The sequence below is a fragment of the Cetorhinus maximus genome, chromosome 5 (assembly GCF_964194155.1).
Source record: "Cetorhinus maximus chromosome 5, sCetMax3.hap1.1, whole genome shotgun sequence".
In the NCBI taxonomy this organism is placed as follows: domain Eukaryota; kingdom Metazoa; phylum Chordata; class Chondrichthyes; order Lamniformes; family Cetorhinidae; genus Cetorhinus; species Cetorhinus maximus.
The window spans coordinates 138,976,146-138,991,381 of NC_135883.1; the positions used below are offsets into that span (position 1 = coordinate 138,976,146).

The following is a 15,236-nucleotide window of genomic DNA, read 5'->3' on the forward strand; positions in this document are numbered from 1 at the left end:
AACAGACTTGAGAAAAGTTATAGCTCATGGAATAAAAGGGACAGTAGCAATGTGGACACAAAATTGGCTGAGTAATAGGAAATAGCGAATAATGTACCTTTTGGGCAGGAGGAAGGTTTATAGTGGAGTTCCCCAGGTGGTCAGTATTGGGACCCTTGCTTCATAGTAATGGTCTAAATCCTGGTGTGCAGGGGACAGTTTCAAAGTTTGCAGATGATACAAAACTTGAAAACATTGTAAACTGTGAGGAGGACAGTGTAGAACTTCAAAAGAACAGACAAGTTGGTGGAGTGGACAGACAGGTGGAAGATGAAGTTCAATGCAGAACAGTGTGAGGTGGTTCATTTTGGTAGGAAGAACAGGGAGGGCAGAATTTTTAGGTTGGCGTGCAGGTGCGCGCCCGGCACGTCCGATCGAGAAATAAAGCGCGTTGACGTCAGACAAGCGTGCCGACATCATCGCACATCCTCACGATATTTCACTAGGCGGGTGTGCGATGAAGACGGAGGCGCACCCGCCATTAATTAAGTGGCCAGTTAAGGCCCTTGAGACATCAATTGTCTCCAACTTTACATAGCCCGTGCGATTTTCAGGCCGTCACATGGGCTATACAGGCAGGTGGGTAGGCCACATTTTCAAAAACCTCATCCAAGGGCGGGATAAGAGGTGTAAGTGGCCTCGCTAATGCGAGTAGTTTGTACTTTAGCTTATAACTTGCTGCTGCTTGCTTGGGTGAACAGAATCTCTTCATTTCGCTTCAGAGCTGCTTTGACAGAAATAAGAGGCCAGGTTCAGAACCCAGTATTGTTTTCCAGGCCCCCAGAGGATTCATACCACTTGGGGCCTCCCAGGTATCAGTCAGCCTTCTTACCCTGGGAATGGAATGGGGATTGTGCTCTCCACTGGAGGCACCTCCTCTGAGGAGGAAGAGAGGGCCAGAAGTGGGACGAAGCCAGGTGACCCTATTCAGCATCCAGGGGAGTGACCTGTGGGAGGAGAGATGCAGGGCCAACAGGAAGTCCAAGGCAGAAAGGGCCGCTGAAGATGCCACTATCCAGCTGCCAGAGTTTACAGACAGCGATGCAGCTACCTCAATATGTCTGAGGTGCAATGCTGAAGGAGGCTCCGCCTCTCAAGGGAGACAGTGACCTCCATCTGTCAGAGGATCGGGCCTGAGATCAGCTCTGACTGTGTGGGTGGACACCCCATGCCAGTGGCACTGAAGGTCACGGTGGCCCTGAACTTCTATGCCTCTGGCTCTTTCTAGGGGTTAGTGGGGGATCTTTGTGGAGTCTCCCAACCACCTGTCCACAGTTGTGTTGTGTCAAGCTGGTGACAGATGCTCTGTTCAGGCGTGCATTGACTTTCATTCACTACCGTACGGACGAGGCCAGCCAAGCTGAGTGAGCCAGAGGCTTTGCAGTAATTGCTGGATCCCCCTGTGTCCAGGGTGCAATCAACTGCACACATATGGCCATCAAGGCACCAGTGGGTGAGCCCGGTCCCTTTGTCAACAGGAAGGGCTTCCACTCCATGAACGTGCAGATAGTGTGTGATCACAGGATGCAGATTCTGAAAGTCTGTGCAAGGTACCCAGGCAGCTCCCATGACGCTTATATACTCAGACTCTCCCAGGTGCCAAGGCTCTTCAGTGCTCTGGCTCAGCTGGCTGGATGGCTGCTGGGTGACAAGGGCTATCCCCTCAAAAAGTGGCTCATGACGCCTCTCCGCCACCTAAGAACAGAGGCCAAGCAGTGGTACAACAGGAGCCATGGGTCCACAAGGACGGTGGTAGAGAGAGCCACTGGCCTTCTCAAGATGTGCTTCCGTTGCCTGGACTGTTCAGGGGGTGCACTCCCATACCCCCCAGATCGTGTGTCACTGATAGTGGTTGTGTGCTGCGCTCTCCACAATCTGGCGCTGGAAAGAGGGAACACAGTGGAGGAAGAAGATCTTGACGCAGCTGCTCAGGCAACAGACAATGAGTCCGGTTGTGAGTCCAAGGACGAGCACGGCGAGGAGAACGCTGAGGGGATAGATGCTGACCTGGGCAATCTCCAGGGAGGCAGGGATACATGGGAGGCTTTGATCCAATGCATCCTTCAGCTAGCCTATCAAAGATGTACCAGCACCACCACATGCCAGGGCTGCAGGCTCCATATCGATCCCTGACAGGAACATTTGCTTGGTCAACAGCATGCACTACGTGCCATTTCAATAAAGTTAAATGAGAAACAAGTCAATCATAACATCATGGGTTCCCCTGCACTTACAGAACAAATGAAGCACCCAGAGGCTTGTTGTACAAAAACACATTTAATGATATGGTGCCTGGCATACATTATACAAATGAAATTGAGAGGTGTTATCCATCACACCAATGAACAATTAACTTAAAAGTGGGGGAAATAAATATCACCCGTGATCAGGCCATCTTGTGATTAAAGTGCTTTAAGTTTGCGCTTGCAGGTGCTATGTCTCAGTGCTCCCCCTCGCTGGCACCGGCATTGGAGACAGCCTGCTCACTCTGCTGTCTTGTTGGCCTTGATGACCTTGGCAGGCGTCCTCTGGCCCATGGAGCCTGTGCTGGCCTCGCCTGGGAGGGAGCGGCCAGTGCCACGGCTGGCATCACCCCAGTTGCCGCAGCCTTATTGGATGCCATGGTCACAGGCAGAGGGGCGAAGGAGTTGCTGCTGTCATGCGAAGTGCCCTGAGAGTAACCCGCAGAGACAACTGGCAAAATGTGCGCCAGCGTGAGGTTGCTCTGGACCTCCCTGCTCACCATTGATGGGCAGGCAGCTAACTGGGATACTGAGTGCCCAATCCATCTCCCACACTGACAGTGACCACCTGAGGTCATTGCCAGTGTGGGGGCTTGCAGATCCGAGCGCATCCCCAGGAATCCCTGATTCAGCTCCTGGATGAGCCTCTCCATGAGAGTCGCCACTCTCTTCATGGAGGAGGCCTTGGCCTTGGCCATTAGGGTTATTGCACTGCTCATGCTCCGTAAGGACTTCGCCACAACGGAGAACATGGCACACATTCCCTCATGTATCTCCGCCAGATCCTCCTGTACACCTGCTGGACTTCCAGCATCTACTGCCTCAGGAACGACTCCAGAGGCCCATCATCAGTGACCAACTGAGCATGTTCCTGGTCCCCAGCACTCCTCCGACTGCCGGCACCCTGGACACTCTCTGCCTCTGCCTGCACCTCAAGCAAGCGTGAAGTGCCCTCATCAATGTGCATCGAGATACTGGCTGCTGATCTAATGCCCTCCGAGGTGCTGGTATCTGTGCTGGTGCCTGCTTGGTAGAGAGGCTGTGATGTAGGTGTGTTCTGTTGAGTGCTGTCCTCAGGGGTCAGTGGTGGGCCTTCAGGCTGCTCATCCTGATCGGTTGCTGGTGAGCCTGAAAGGAAGAACAAGGGCATGTCATTAGTTGAAGTCATTACACTGTTACTGTGCATTCCTGGCACCTGGATGAGACAGAGATATGCATCAGGGTGCCCTCGTCTTTCCATTATCAATGGGGATTCCAGGTTTGAGGCTCACATCAATATAGAGACAACAGTGGAATGGTTGCAATGACAGACATTCTGACCTCAGTGCACTGCACTCTTACCTTCCTGTGGCACCCCAATCTCACCGTGGCTGATTGACCTAGGCGCATGGCGCCTCTCCAGCTCCAGGGCCTCCTCATATCGAGTGAGGATAAGTAGGTGGGGCTTTGCCCTGCCTGTCCGCAACCTCTCTGCATTGTTATGGGATGTTTACTCCTGAAAGGATAGAGGACTGATGAGTCCACCCTGTACCTGCAGCGCCATTGCAGCCTAACCAACCCCACCTGAGGAATACCTTCCAGGACTCAGCCGATTTGTGACCCTGGAGCCGCAAGGCACTCAGCCCAAGCAGCCAGGGCCCACCCCCTTGCCCAGGTGCTGCCTCATTGACATTTGCCACTCACAGTGTAAGACCTGTGAGGTCCAAGGGGGGGATGGGCAGCTCTTAACTGCTGTGCTAAGTGACCCAAGCCAACACGGTACTCGCCCTTCCCGATCGCAGGAGATCATTAAAGCGCTTCCGGCACTGCACCCATGTGCGTCTCACCACATCGTGGCTGCTGGCCACGTGGATGCCACCTCCTCCCAGGCCTTTTTAGCGAGGTGGGGGGCCTCCTCCTCCTGTCCCTGGGGACAAGAGTTTCTCTCTGTGCTGCTATCTTGTCCAGAGGGCAACGAGGCACTCGTCAGAGAAACGCGGGGCCGAGTGCCCTGCCGGCCTACCCTCCCGCCTGCCATGTCCACCCACAACGTTGGCCATCACGAGGTCAACGTTCTTCACTGGCAGCCTTCCAGTGGCTGCCGCGGCCTCGTTTGAATCGGCTGCCAGGTCACCATTGGACCCGGTGGACATTGAGCACCTGCCCCCGCCCTCCCTTCTCGCTCATTGCGCAGCTGAGTCTTACGCTGGGCAGGCCTTACTTGGAAGGAAAACTTCTGGCTGGAGAGACAATATAAAATAAGGTGTACAACTCTAAAGGGGTGTACATGAGCAGAGGGACCTCTGTGTATATGTGCACAAGTCATTAAAAGTGGCAGGACAGGTGGAGAGAGAAGTTAATAAAGCATTCAGTATCCTAGGCTTTATTAATAGGGGCATACGGTACAAGAGAAAAGAGGTTATGCTGAACTTGTATAGGACACTAGTCAGACCTCAGCTGGGGTATTGTGTACAGTTCTGGGAGCCACACTTTAGGAAGGATGTGAATGCTTTGGAAAGTGCAGAAGAGGTTTACAAAAATGGTTCCAGGGATGAGAAATGTGAGTTATGGAGATAGTTTGGAGAGGTTGGGACTGTTCTCCTTGGTGAGGAGAAGGCTAAGAGGAGATTTGATGGAGGTGTTCAAAATCATGAGGGGGCTAGACAGAGTAGAGAGGGAGAAGCTGTTCCCGCTCGTAAAAGGATCAAGAATGAGAGGGCACAGATTTAAAGTGATTTGCAAAAGAAGCCAATGTGATGTGAGAAAAAACTTTTTCACACAACGAGTGGTTTGGGTCTGGAATGCACTGCCTGGAAGTGTGGTGGAGGCAGGTTCAATCGAGCCATTCAAGAGGCCATTGGATGATTATTTAAATAGAAACATTACATGATTATTTGAATAGAAACAATGTGCAGGGTTACGGGGGAAAAGGCAGGAGAATGGCACTGAGCCGTAATGCTCATTTGGAGAGCCGGTGCAGACACGATGGGCCAAATGGCCTCTTTCTGCACCATTTCAATTCTGTGATTCTGTAATATTTTATGAACAAAATACTCATTACTCTGTGTTGCTGTTTTGTAAGTAATAGTCCACACTCTGCTTCTAAATGGAAATTTTAATTTTGGTATGTCAGATTTTATTGAAAACACATTTTAAGTATTCATACGACACAGTATTTGCTGTTCTGTAGTGAAAATGCATTACTCTACGACTGTGCAATTTGTCCATGGTATTCCCACAAACCTTTCTTTAAGAAAAATTAATTTGCTCTTTTCTCAGTAATTGGAATTTGTTGTCCAAACTGAATAAAGTTTTTTAAAAAAATGAAATTAAATATTTCACAGTAACATTGTTAAAATCATCCATATAATTGCTTTTTGTGTCTCTTCACATCTTCACTAAACATTTTACTTGAAGGCCTCAGTCTCTCCTAAAAACCTGGGATTGGATTTGATAATTTTGCTCAGAATCGTAACTCTGAGCTGAATTTGGATTGTACAGTGGATGTACTCTGTACTAGTATTCCTTGAGGCATCAGCCCTGCTCAGTCTGTATTGAGGGGATGACCGAGTGAGAGAGGAGAGCTTTAACCACCACATTTTGCTCACCACCCCCACTCTAAATGTAACCTACATTGAGGCAGTGGCTCCTTTCCCTGTCACATCACAGTCTAAAACCCACCACCCCCCAACAGAAAGGAAAGTAAAAGAGTAGAAAAAAAGGGCAAAATCAGAAGAGGACAGAGTTAAGAGCAAAGATAAAGTTAAGGGGAGAGAAAGCAGCAGGGAAAAGGAAGTGAGAAAGAGAGGAGCATCATTGAGGGCATGTATGCTACAAGCAAGTTATGCTGCGGGATACCAGCACATCAACACCATTACATTGGGCTTGAAGGTCTCGGAACCACACTTCAATAGTACAGTGTGATAGTGTCAAATTCCTGTAGATTTTGTTGCTGATTCTGGTTGCAAATGACAGAGCCATAACTGGGAAGGGTCAGATTTACTTGTATGGGCGCTATAGAACCCCCACTCTCTTTTGCTGCCAGTCACACTTGCACTATTAGTGGAAGCCAAAGGCTTGGGAAACACCAAAGAATAAAGATGCAGATACTTCCTCCAAATCCTCGGGGAGCTCATGACAGTGGTTTTAACAGTTATTGCTTCCTTCAACACTGGCCACCTTTTGTCTTACTTCCTCTTGGTCCTGAATAGAACTTGTATCAGCTTTCAGCTAGGGAATGTTTTTCTGAGTCTAATGGAGATATTTCTGATGGGATTCACAAGGAACTCTTCCAGATATGCTACCAAGACATATCTGGGGGAGGAGAAGGAGGGAAATGGTTAAATGCAAACAGTTGGAGGATTTGTCCACTAATCCCCACCCCAAACAGAATTTGGTGCAAATGTTAAACAGGGCAAAAAAACCATTGGATCAGAGATTGCCATAAAATTCCCCATGAGAAGATCTGTCCACATTACAGCTTCCCCCAGGACCAGTTCTAAAACGTGCCCATCTCTCTGCTATTACAGTTTATTTTAAACAGGAAATTGCTATAACAAAGTGCAGAGAAGTTTCAGGTGGTACTAATTAATTGAATCTGAATTCCACCAGCCATGGTCATTAGTCTCTGGATTACTAGTCTAGTGACATTACCACTACACCACCATCTCCTCAGGGAAATTTCAGTGTTATTAATTTTTGCTTCATCAAATTTGCTTCTCTTTCCCTTTTGGGGTCTTTTGTACCTCTGCGTAGGTCACTTGACATTACCCACACTTTTTCCCTTGCAGATTGGTTCATGTTACAAATTTTTTCCCCTCAAGTGTTTGACATATGGAGTAATAAATTGGTTCCAGGTGGGGCAATGCTAACAATTGCTATGATCATTCAAGTTTCACTGTTCATTTACTGATATTACACTTTTCTCAATAGAAATGTTCAAATAGACACTCCGCATTTTCTCTCGTTTTAAGAGAACCATTCTATCTCAAAATAATTAATTAACATTTTTAAAATTCATCTCAACCATCTCAAGACAATGAATTTCAGTCTGTTACCATAACAGTTGTGTTCTGTGATCATCCAAAGTCAGGTTTGGTGCCCAATGTGATTAACTGAAACCACCGGCCATGTTGAACTATATTGGACATATTGAACAAAAATCTTCACTGAAGTTGCAAAGTGATACACCTTCAGAATCCACAACCAGTTTTATAGATATATCTAATTATCTAGGAATACAGTCAAATCAGAGGGAAATCATTAGTGTGTTGACAGTACTGAATCTCCCCACAGCTTCAATAAGGATATAACATGATTGAGTGGGAACAAGTATTGTCAAATAAATGATTTACTTTTGCAAATACTTTTTTTGTGGAGTGAGGGGAATCCAATTTTATAGATGCTAACTAGTTTGCTGTTTCTGCTCCAGGTCAGAATTTAAAGGTAACATTTGTAATATTATTAGCTTATAATTATCGTACTGTCGGCTGATAACCCTAGTTCAAATTTCTGCATTCTTTCTTTTCTTTCATATTGTTTAACTACTAAACTTTTTTTAGAAATGAGTGATTTACAAACAAATGTTGTTCATTGTTTAAGGCCACAATTAGAAACAGCCTCTGAATTAGAAAGAGCCTCTCAATAAGAAAGCCCATCAAAGTGCAAACTGCACATAGATATAGCCAAGAAGCCTCCACATCAGCCATTCACTAGTCCCATACTACTGCTGATATTTTTAAAACAAATTTTACCCTTCCCGATATTTTGTCACTTTTTAATGTTCTTATTTACTGCAGTAGCAACACTTGAGCAAGTGGCCTCGTCATTTGAGAACCCTGCATGCATGTGTCAATTAGCTATTCTATTGGAATGATAGAGATTAGAGGGGAGAGGCAGCATCACAGCCCAGTCCAGGCCTTCCTCATCTGATGCCCCTAACCTGCGTTTTCTTTCTATGGATGATGATCAGGAACAGAAACCCTGATTGTTATTTCCCCTCCTTAGCCCAAGAATCGAGGATCCCCCACCATCGCTCGACTGACTCAGCACGGAACAGAGGTTGAACTTGGGAGCGTTCTGGTTTGTATGGCTCAGCACCACACAAGACACTACATTTACCTTCTTAAAAAAAATGTGCTCTGTTTTACAAAATATATCTTGAAACAAGCATTTAAACTGTTCTACAGAGCAGTGTGGAGTGAACTCACCCTTATGTGAGCACTAACTTGTGCTGACTGAGGACAGTTGCACAGCGCAGACAGGTCTTTGTATAGAGCATTACAACATAGCACATTGATTTCTGCACAAATTCTAACTCAACAATAAGTTTTTATTTATTTAAATACAATCCAGAAATTTGTAGTTTCAATGCTATTTTGAAAACTGTAAAGGGTTCATTGCATTTGTCATTAAAACCTTTTTTCTTTTCTTTTTTTAGGATAGAATAAAAGACACAACAGTAAGAATACTTTTTTATTATTATAATAGCATATAATTAATCTTTTAATTTCCTTTTAATTCTGCTTTAAAACTGCACATTAATTCCCTGATTGTACCCACCTGTCAATCATCTGCAGCACTGACATCACAATAGCCTCTCCCCTTTTCAGTCAGTGTAATTTCAGCTTCACTTCAATTGTCATTAACATGCTTTTCATAAATATATATATATCATATATATATATATAATACAATATACAAACATAAGTGTTACATAATATTATTATAGGTGAGGGAGCATGAATAATGAAGGTGTAATTTAATCTTGAGCTCGAATGGCATCAGCAAACTGCTCGAGTTCTGCTTTTACTGTTTATGTTGCCTGGAGTCAGTAATTCCTATCACTCGGTTCCTCTGCGATTCCCGACAGATTTTTCTAAAAAAAAATCTATGCCTTGTTTAACAGTTTTCTTTAAATACATATGTATATACATATTTGTTGGGAAAGGTGAATTTCTTTGAAAATCTCGTTGATTGAGATTGTTGCATAGCCAAACTTTGGAAGGTAATTTCGGTTTGTATTTGGGGATTGTTGGGTGCGGGCTGTTGCAAGAGAGACCAGTGTTTTAAATTGGTAGAGCCTGAGTTACTGACTAAAGTCATATTATCACAGAACTTGAAGGCATTTGCCTCCAAGTTGATGGCAGTTTTTCAAATATTTCTTGTGCACTATCAAACTGTGAGCCATGTCTGCTAACACCATTAATGTTACTGTCAAATTTTGTACAAATTATCCCTCAATATATGGTGAACTGCTATGGGAACCTAATACATTCTGGCTGAGCTTTTGTGCTTCAGGTGTCTTGGTGCTTCTTCAGTGTCCTTTGGAGTTGGAAATGGCCATCTGGCTGGTTTGTGATTCCATAACAGCTTATAGTACACAGTACATAGCGATGTTGAAGTGGTATATGGTGATATGGAAGTGATGCTTGTAGAGACACCACTGATTGTGGCTGTTGATAATTCACACAGGAAAAATGAAACCATAATACATAACTTATCCAAAGGCTCGTGCTTAGATGCCATTATTATGAACGACAATCTGCAAGTGACCTATACGTTGATCAAAACTTAATAGAAGTACAAATTTCCATTCTTTCCAAATGTCATGTTGACTGCAGAGTTAGCACTGAACCTGGAAGAGATTTGTGTGGAAGAAACATCATGGCTCAGTAAGCGATTTGAGAGACATGGCACTGTGCCTCCAGAAATGTTACTTTACTGAAAACAATAAACAACTGAACTCTGTAATAACATTGTATGCAATATATAGGTTGAGGGGATGTTTTCCATGGCTATAGAACACCTCTCTGGCAAACTACTGGAACAGAATCGGGTGTCAGCATATTGCCCATAGAGAGATTATGACTAGCAAGGATTAATGTCTGTTAGTCCTCTACCTGACAACTGATTAATTCCTTAATTAACCAACACAAATCAAAAACTGTCTTACCAAAACCTAGCAGGCTGTGCACTATCAATGCTGGGAACTGCACAGAGAAGGTTTTGATGTCACTGCTGCACTTTTGAATGAAACATTGCAATGTTCAACAATATACATCGTGATTTTAAGGGCTGAAATGACTGCTTATGGTTGGAGTTCTCTTGCCTGTCCTTGCCCTGTTCCGTTCCATTAACCTCCCTAACCTAAAGCTACTGCAACCATATCGTCGGTAATTATTTGTGGAGGTCATTAATACATCACACCCCAGGTACATAGATCTGTGAATGGTATCCACCCAGGCAGTACAGAAAAGTAAACAGTATTCTGAAATGAAGCCAGTCAACATGATACAACCAATTTCCTCTGTGAAGAAAGATTTTTTTCCTTTTTTTTCTTAAATCTGTTCTCTAGATGTGATGGATACAGACTGGCTTAATAATATTTATATCCTGCAATGTTTTAATTTGTAGCCTTTTACAAAACTGATATCTCTGAAAGGTGTTTGAGGTAACCATAGCTTGTGTGGCATCTTTCCATACATAACTGGTACTATGGTACCTTTTACAATGTGCCTCGAAGGGTCTTTTAGTTGAACCTAAAAACATATTATTGTAAGGAAACAATAGCTGTAAGAAAAGCACAGCATATACCTATCTATCAGTTTCTGTATCGATCTATACATCTATATATTTATCTCCATTTCTCTCTCCCTCTAGCTGCCTCGCTCTATATTTACCCCTCTCTATCTATACCCCATCCATATTAAAAACTTACATCTTTTTGCACATCCTGTCATGTTTTTGTCACACGTTTTGTGTCTAATTTTTCTCATTTCAAATTCTTATGTCTACATTTATAATGGGTTTTTCTTATGTAAATTTGGCACTGACCATGCAACCTCCCCAAAAATCACTCCAAGTATATTTTTATTTTCTTTCTACCTGCCCACTATTTTTAGTAACTGAAATTTCTAATTTCCAAAACAAAGGTTGACGCAAAATGAAAAAAAGAATACATATCTCAGACTAACATGATTAAGGTTATCCATTGAATTGCTTTTTGTGCTTTCTCTGCCTTCATTAAAGGCTTAACTTTTCAAAAAGCTAAGGATTGGGCTTGATATTTTTGCCTAGAGCTGTAACATATTGATCTGTATTTGGATGCATCAGTAACATTCAGTCAGTTGCACTGATGCAATATTTCCCTTTGCATCAAAGGTTAGAGGGAAAGTAAAAGTTCAATCTTAAAAAAGAAAAGTTAATTGAACTTTGAAGCCAACTGATTGTCCCTCCTGATTGCTGACAGTTTTAAAAATAATAGGTCAACAATAATCACTTATGTCCGTAAAACAAATTCCATTTGTAATACCAATAAGACCAAGGGAAAGAAAAATAGAGAGAAAGGCTGGCAGTGTCTTTCATCATTCCAATTTTATTTTAAAACAGAAGGCATCAAATTTTGAAAGTTGAACAAAGTCCCCTTCTTGGAAAGATTACAACAAAAGATGGTAAATGGGGAAGGAGAGGAAACAAACAGGTTGCGGAGCATATCTGACCTCTCATCATTCTATCTGGGAAGGAATAATTGAGAGTAGGGTGTAAGGTTGGAGAGTTAAGGGTGAAGCCAGTTTCTCATGGAAAAGAAGAGAAGACAGAGGGTTGAGCAGATAGTTCAAGGGAGAAGAGATAAAAGAAAGAAAGAAGGACTTGCATTTATATAGCACCTTTCATAATCTCAGAATGTCTCAAAGTGCTTTACAGTCTGTTAAATACTACTGAAGTCGAGTCACTGTTGTAATATAAGGGAATAGTGGTAGGAAGGGAAGTAATTAGTGGAAGGTAAAGGGGTAGGAGCTGCAATAGGAGCTAGAGGTGGAGGGGAAGAATAACTGATTGGGGATGGGAAGGAAACTGTTGATGGCCAGGTTTTTCCTGCAACACTCACCCCAACGTAGCCTGCAGCCATTGATGGCTTCTTTCCCATCACACTGCATTATCCCACCCACCACCTACTCTCTGAAAGGAAAAGAGAAAAAGACAAAGAGAACGAGAGAAGCAAAAAGAAGAGTTAAGAGGAAACAAGAAAGAGAGAAAGATAGACAGAAAGAGGAGAGGAACATGAAGACTTCAGAAGCTGGTAAGAGAGTGACCATATTCTTTGACCTACTGTGTACCATGGGAAATTGACTAGTATTATTTGAAACTGTAAATAGGATACCATTTTCTATCCTGTTGACAAATTTGTGCCAACTTTTCCCATCATCAATTGGGATGTCAATACTTCCTATTCATTTTTGCTGTATCAGCTGTCAAAATGCACTTACTGGCTCAGGTCACTGGTTGGCTGTGTGGAGCAAATTCCTGAAGTCTTTCTCCTAACTATGTCACCACATTGTTCTTTTTCTTTGAGGTAAGAATTAGGTAAGTCATTTTAGTATGTTTTTCCTTTAATCATTTTAAATTGCCTAATTTTTGCAGGCCACAGTTCATTCAGCCTCACATTCAACCCCACCCCAGCATAACCTCCTCTTTCATCATCCACTTAGTTTATTCTCACAATGCCTTTACTATGGCCACCTCACTTACTCATGGACCTCTTCCCAATGCCTCACCTGTCATTGCTGTCCTTTTATCCCACCAGCATCACCCTGTTGACTCCTGTTTCTTCATCTATTAGGTCACTGGTGGGATGGTATAATTTCAACATGACAAGTTTACATGAGCAGCTTCCATTATCAGTGTGGAAATAGCCAGAGGATAATTGAAGAGCTGCATGTCTTTTTCCTGTTCCCTCCTTTTAATATGTTCTTCGGCTACAGAGAGCTTCAGCTTCTTGTAATTTGAATTTGCGGAAGCTACAACATTTCCAGTGACGGTTGCAGCTGCATTGTGAGTGACAACTGAAAGTAACTGTAATGAGCACTATGGGTGGCACAAGTAACTGACAACAGCCTTTTGGTCCTGCGACTGGTAGATGAGAATCCTAAATACTAAGCACTGGGGAAAAAGTAAAAAACTTTCAGCATGTGCTATTCTGCATCCACGTGATTATTAACCCTTTGGGTTCCCAATCTGCCACTTCTCAGTATGTCTATTTTCTGTAATGTAACAGCTGTGTACATTAATTTTATACAACTCTCTTAAGTCCACCTATTGAAGTGTATAATTACAAATTACTACAAGAATTTCAGCAGTAACTTACTGCGTGAATGTGTTACTTCCCCATCACTGCAGGTGCATTAAACTTCTGGTCTTTATATGTATTCTAAATGCCTGAAGTCAAACTGAAATTAGCAATTAGATAATGGTTGTTGGATGTTACAGCTTTAATACACTCAATGCGGATAGCATTAATTAATATGGTTACATAGAATTACATAGAATCTACAGCACAGGAGTAGACCATTCAGCTCTCCTATTCAGTTCTTTGTGCTCATGCTAGCTTCCCCTGCAACCCTCACCCCAACTCTAATGACCTCTTTCCACCCTGTTTCCATGTCTTCTGGTTCCTTCTGCCTCCTGTAGGTGCCAACCCTACCCTTAAATGTGTCAGTGTTATCTGCTTCAATCAGGTCTCCTCTTAGTCTTCTCTGTTCCAGTGAAATGAGCTCCAGCCTGCTCAGTCCCTACTGATAATTGTATCCTCATATCTCTGGCATCGTTCTCAATCTTTCTTGCACTTTTTCCAGTGCTTCCATATATTTTTTGTAGTGTGGGCGGAACATTTATTGCCCACTTAGTTGTACATGAGAATATGGTGATGAGTCTTCTTGAACCTCTGCAGTCTGTGTGGTGAAGATACTCCCATATTGTTGCATGACTGTCGTTAGGCAGGGAGTTCCAGGATTTTGGCGCAACAGTGATGAAGGATGGTGGAATATGCCCAAGTCAGGATGGTGCGCGACTTGGAGGGGGATGTAGAGGTGATGGTATTCTCATACATCTGCTACCAATGATCTTCTAGATAGTGGAGATTGCGGATTAGGGAGGTGCTGTTGAAGAAGCCTTGGTAACTGACTGCATTGTATGCTGTAGATGATACACACTGCAGTCACAGTACACCAGTGGTGGAGAGAGTGGATGTTTCAAACAGTGCGTGAGGACCGATTAAGCAAACTGCTTTGTCTTGGATAGTGTCAAGCTTCTTGATTGAGGTACAGCTGTAACAAAGATCAGGCAACTGGAGGGTATTCCATGACTTGTGCGTTGTAGATGGGGGGAAGGTTTTGAAGACTCAGAAGGTGAGTCGCTAGTTGCAGAATATCCAACCTCAGTTCCTGTAGCCACGGCATTTATATGGCTGATCCAGTTCAGCTTCTGGTCAAGGGTAGCCCTCAGGATGTTAGTTTGTGATTCAGTGATGGCAATGCTGTTGGATGTCAAGGCGGATGGGGATTAGGTGCTCTTTTCTTAGAGATGGTCATTACCTCGCCCTTTTGTGGGACAAATGTACGTACACTTGTTAGACCAAGCATGGATGTTGCCAAGGTCTTGCTTTATGCAGGCATCAACTGCTTCATTATCTGAGAAATTGTGAATGGAGCTGAACACTGCAATCATCACCGAACATCCCCACTTATTACCTAATGATGGAGGGAAGGACAACTTCTCTGCAACCATTGATATGTTTACCTATACCATCCTCCTTTAGTACCTCACTTTTATTTTCCAGCTCAGCAGTGCTTTTTTCCACTCTTAATCTGGCTGATTGCAGCCAAAGCCGCAGCACCAGCCATGGCTTTACTTCCCACCCCTGCTTAGTTACCTCTGGAGTCTACCAAGGATCCCTCATCTAGATGCTTGCCCTTGGCAACATCATCCACAGACATGGGGCCAGTTTCCATATGTACACTGATGACACCCAGCTCCACCTCTCCACCATCTATCTCATCCTGTACACTGCCTCTAATATTGTCATCCTGCTTAACCAGCATCTACTCTTGGAAGAGTTGCAATTTCCTCCAAATAGTTCAGCATCTTATGCCTCTCCAAAGTGTCTTGGGATGTTTTACAATAAAAGCACTGCATAAA

The 15,236-nt window shown here is 43.7% G+C and overlaps 1 protein-coding gene across 4 annotated transcripts in view; it reads left to right on the top strand.

Annotated features, from left to right (window-relative positions):
• sobpa (sine oculis binding protein homolog (Drosophila) a) overlaps positions 1 to 15,236 on the top strand; it is a 321,657-nt gene that overhangs the window by 240,754 nt on the left and 65,667 nt on the right. For 3 of the 4 annotated variants that reach the window (XM_078542519.1, XM_078542518.1, XM_078542517.1), the window contains exons 6-7: positions 8,268 to 8,342; positions 8,701 to 8,721. In XM_078542519.1, coding sequence (XP_078398645.1) covers positions 8,268 to 8,342; positions 8,701 to 8,721 — 96 coding nt within the window. The remainder of the gene's footprint in view (positions 1 to 8,267; positions 8,343 to 8,700; positions 8,722 to 15,236) is intronic. The other variant, XM_078542520.1, reaches the window with a different exon arrangement.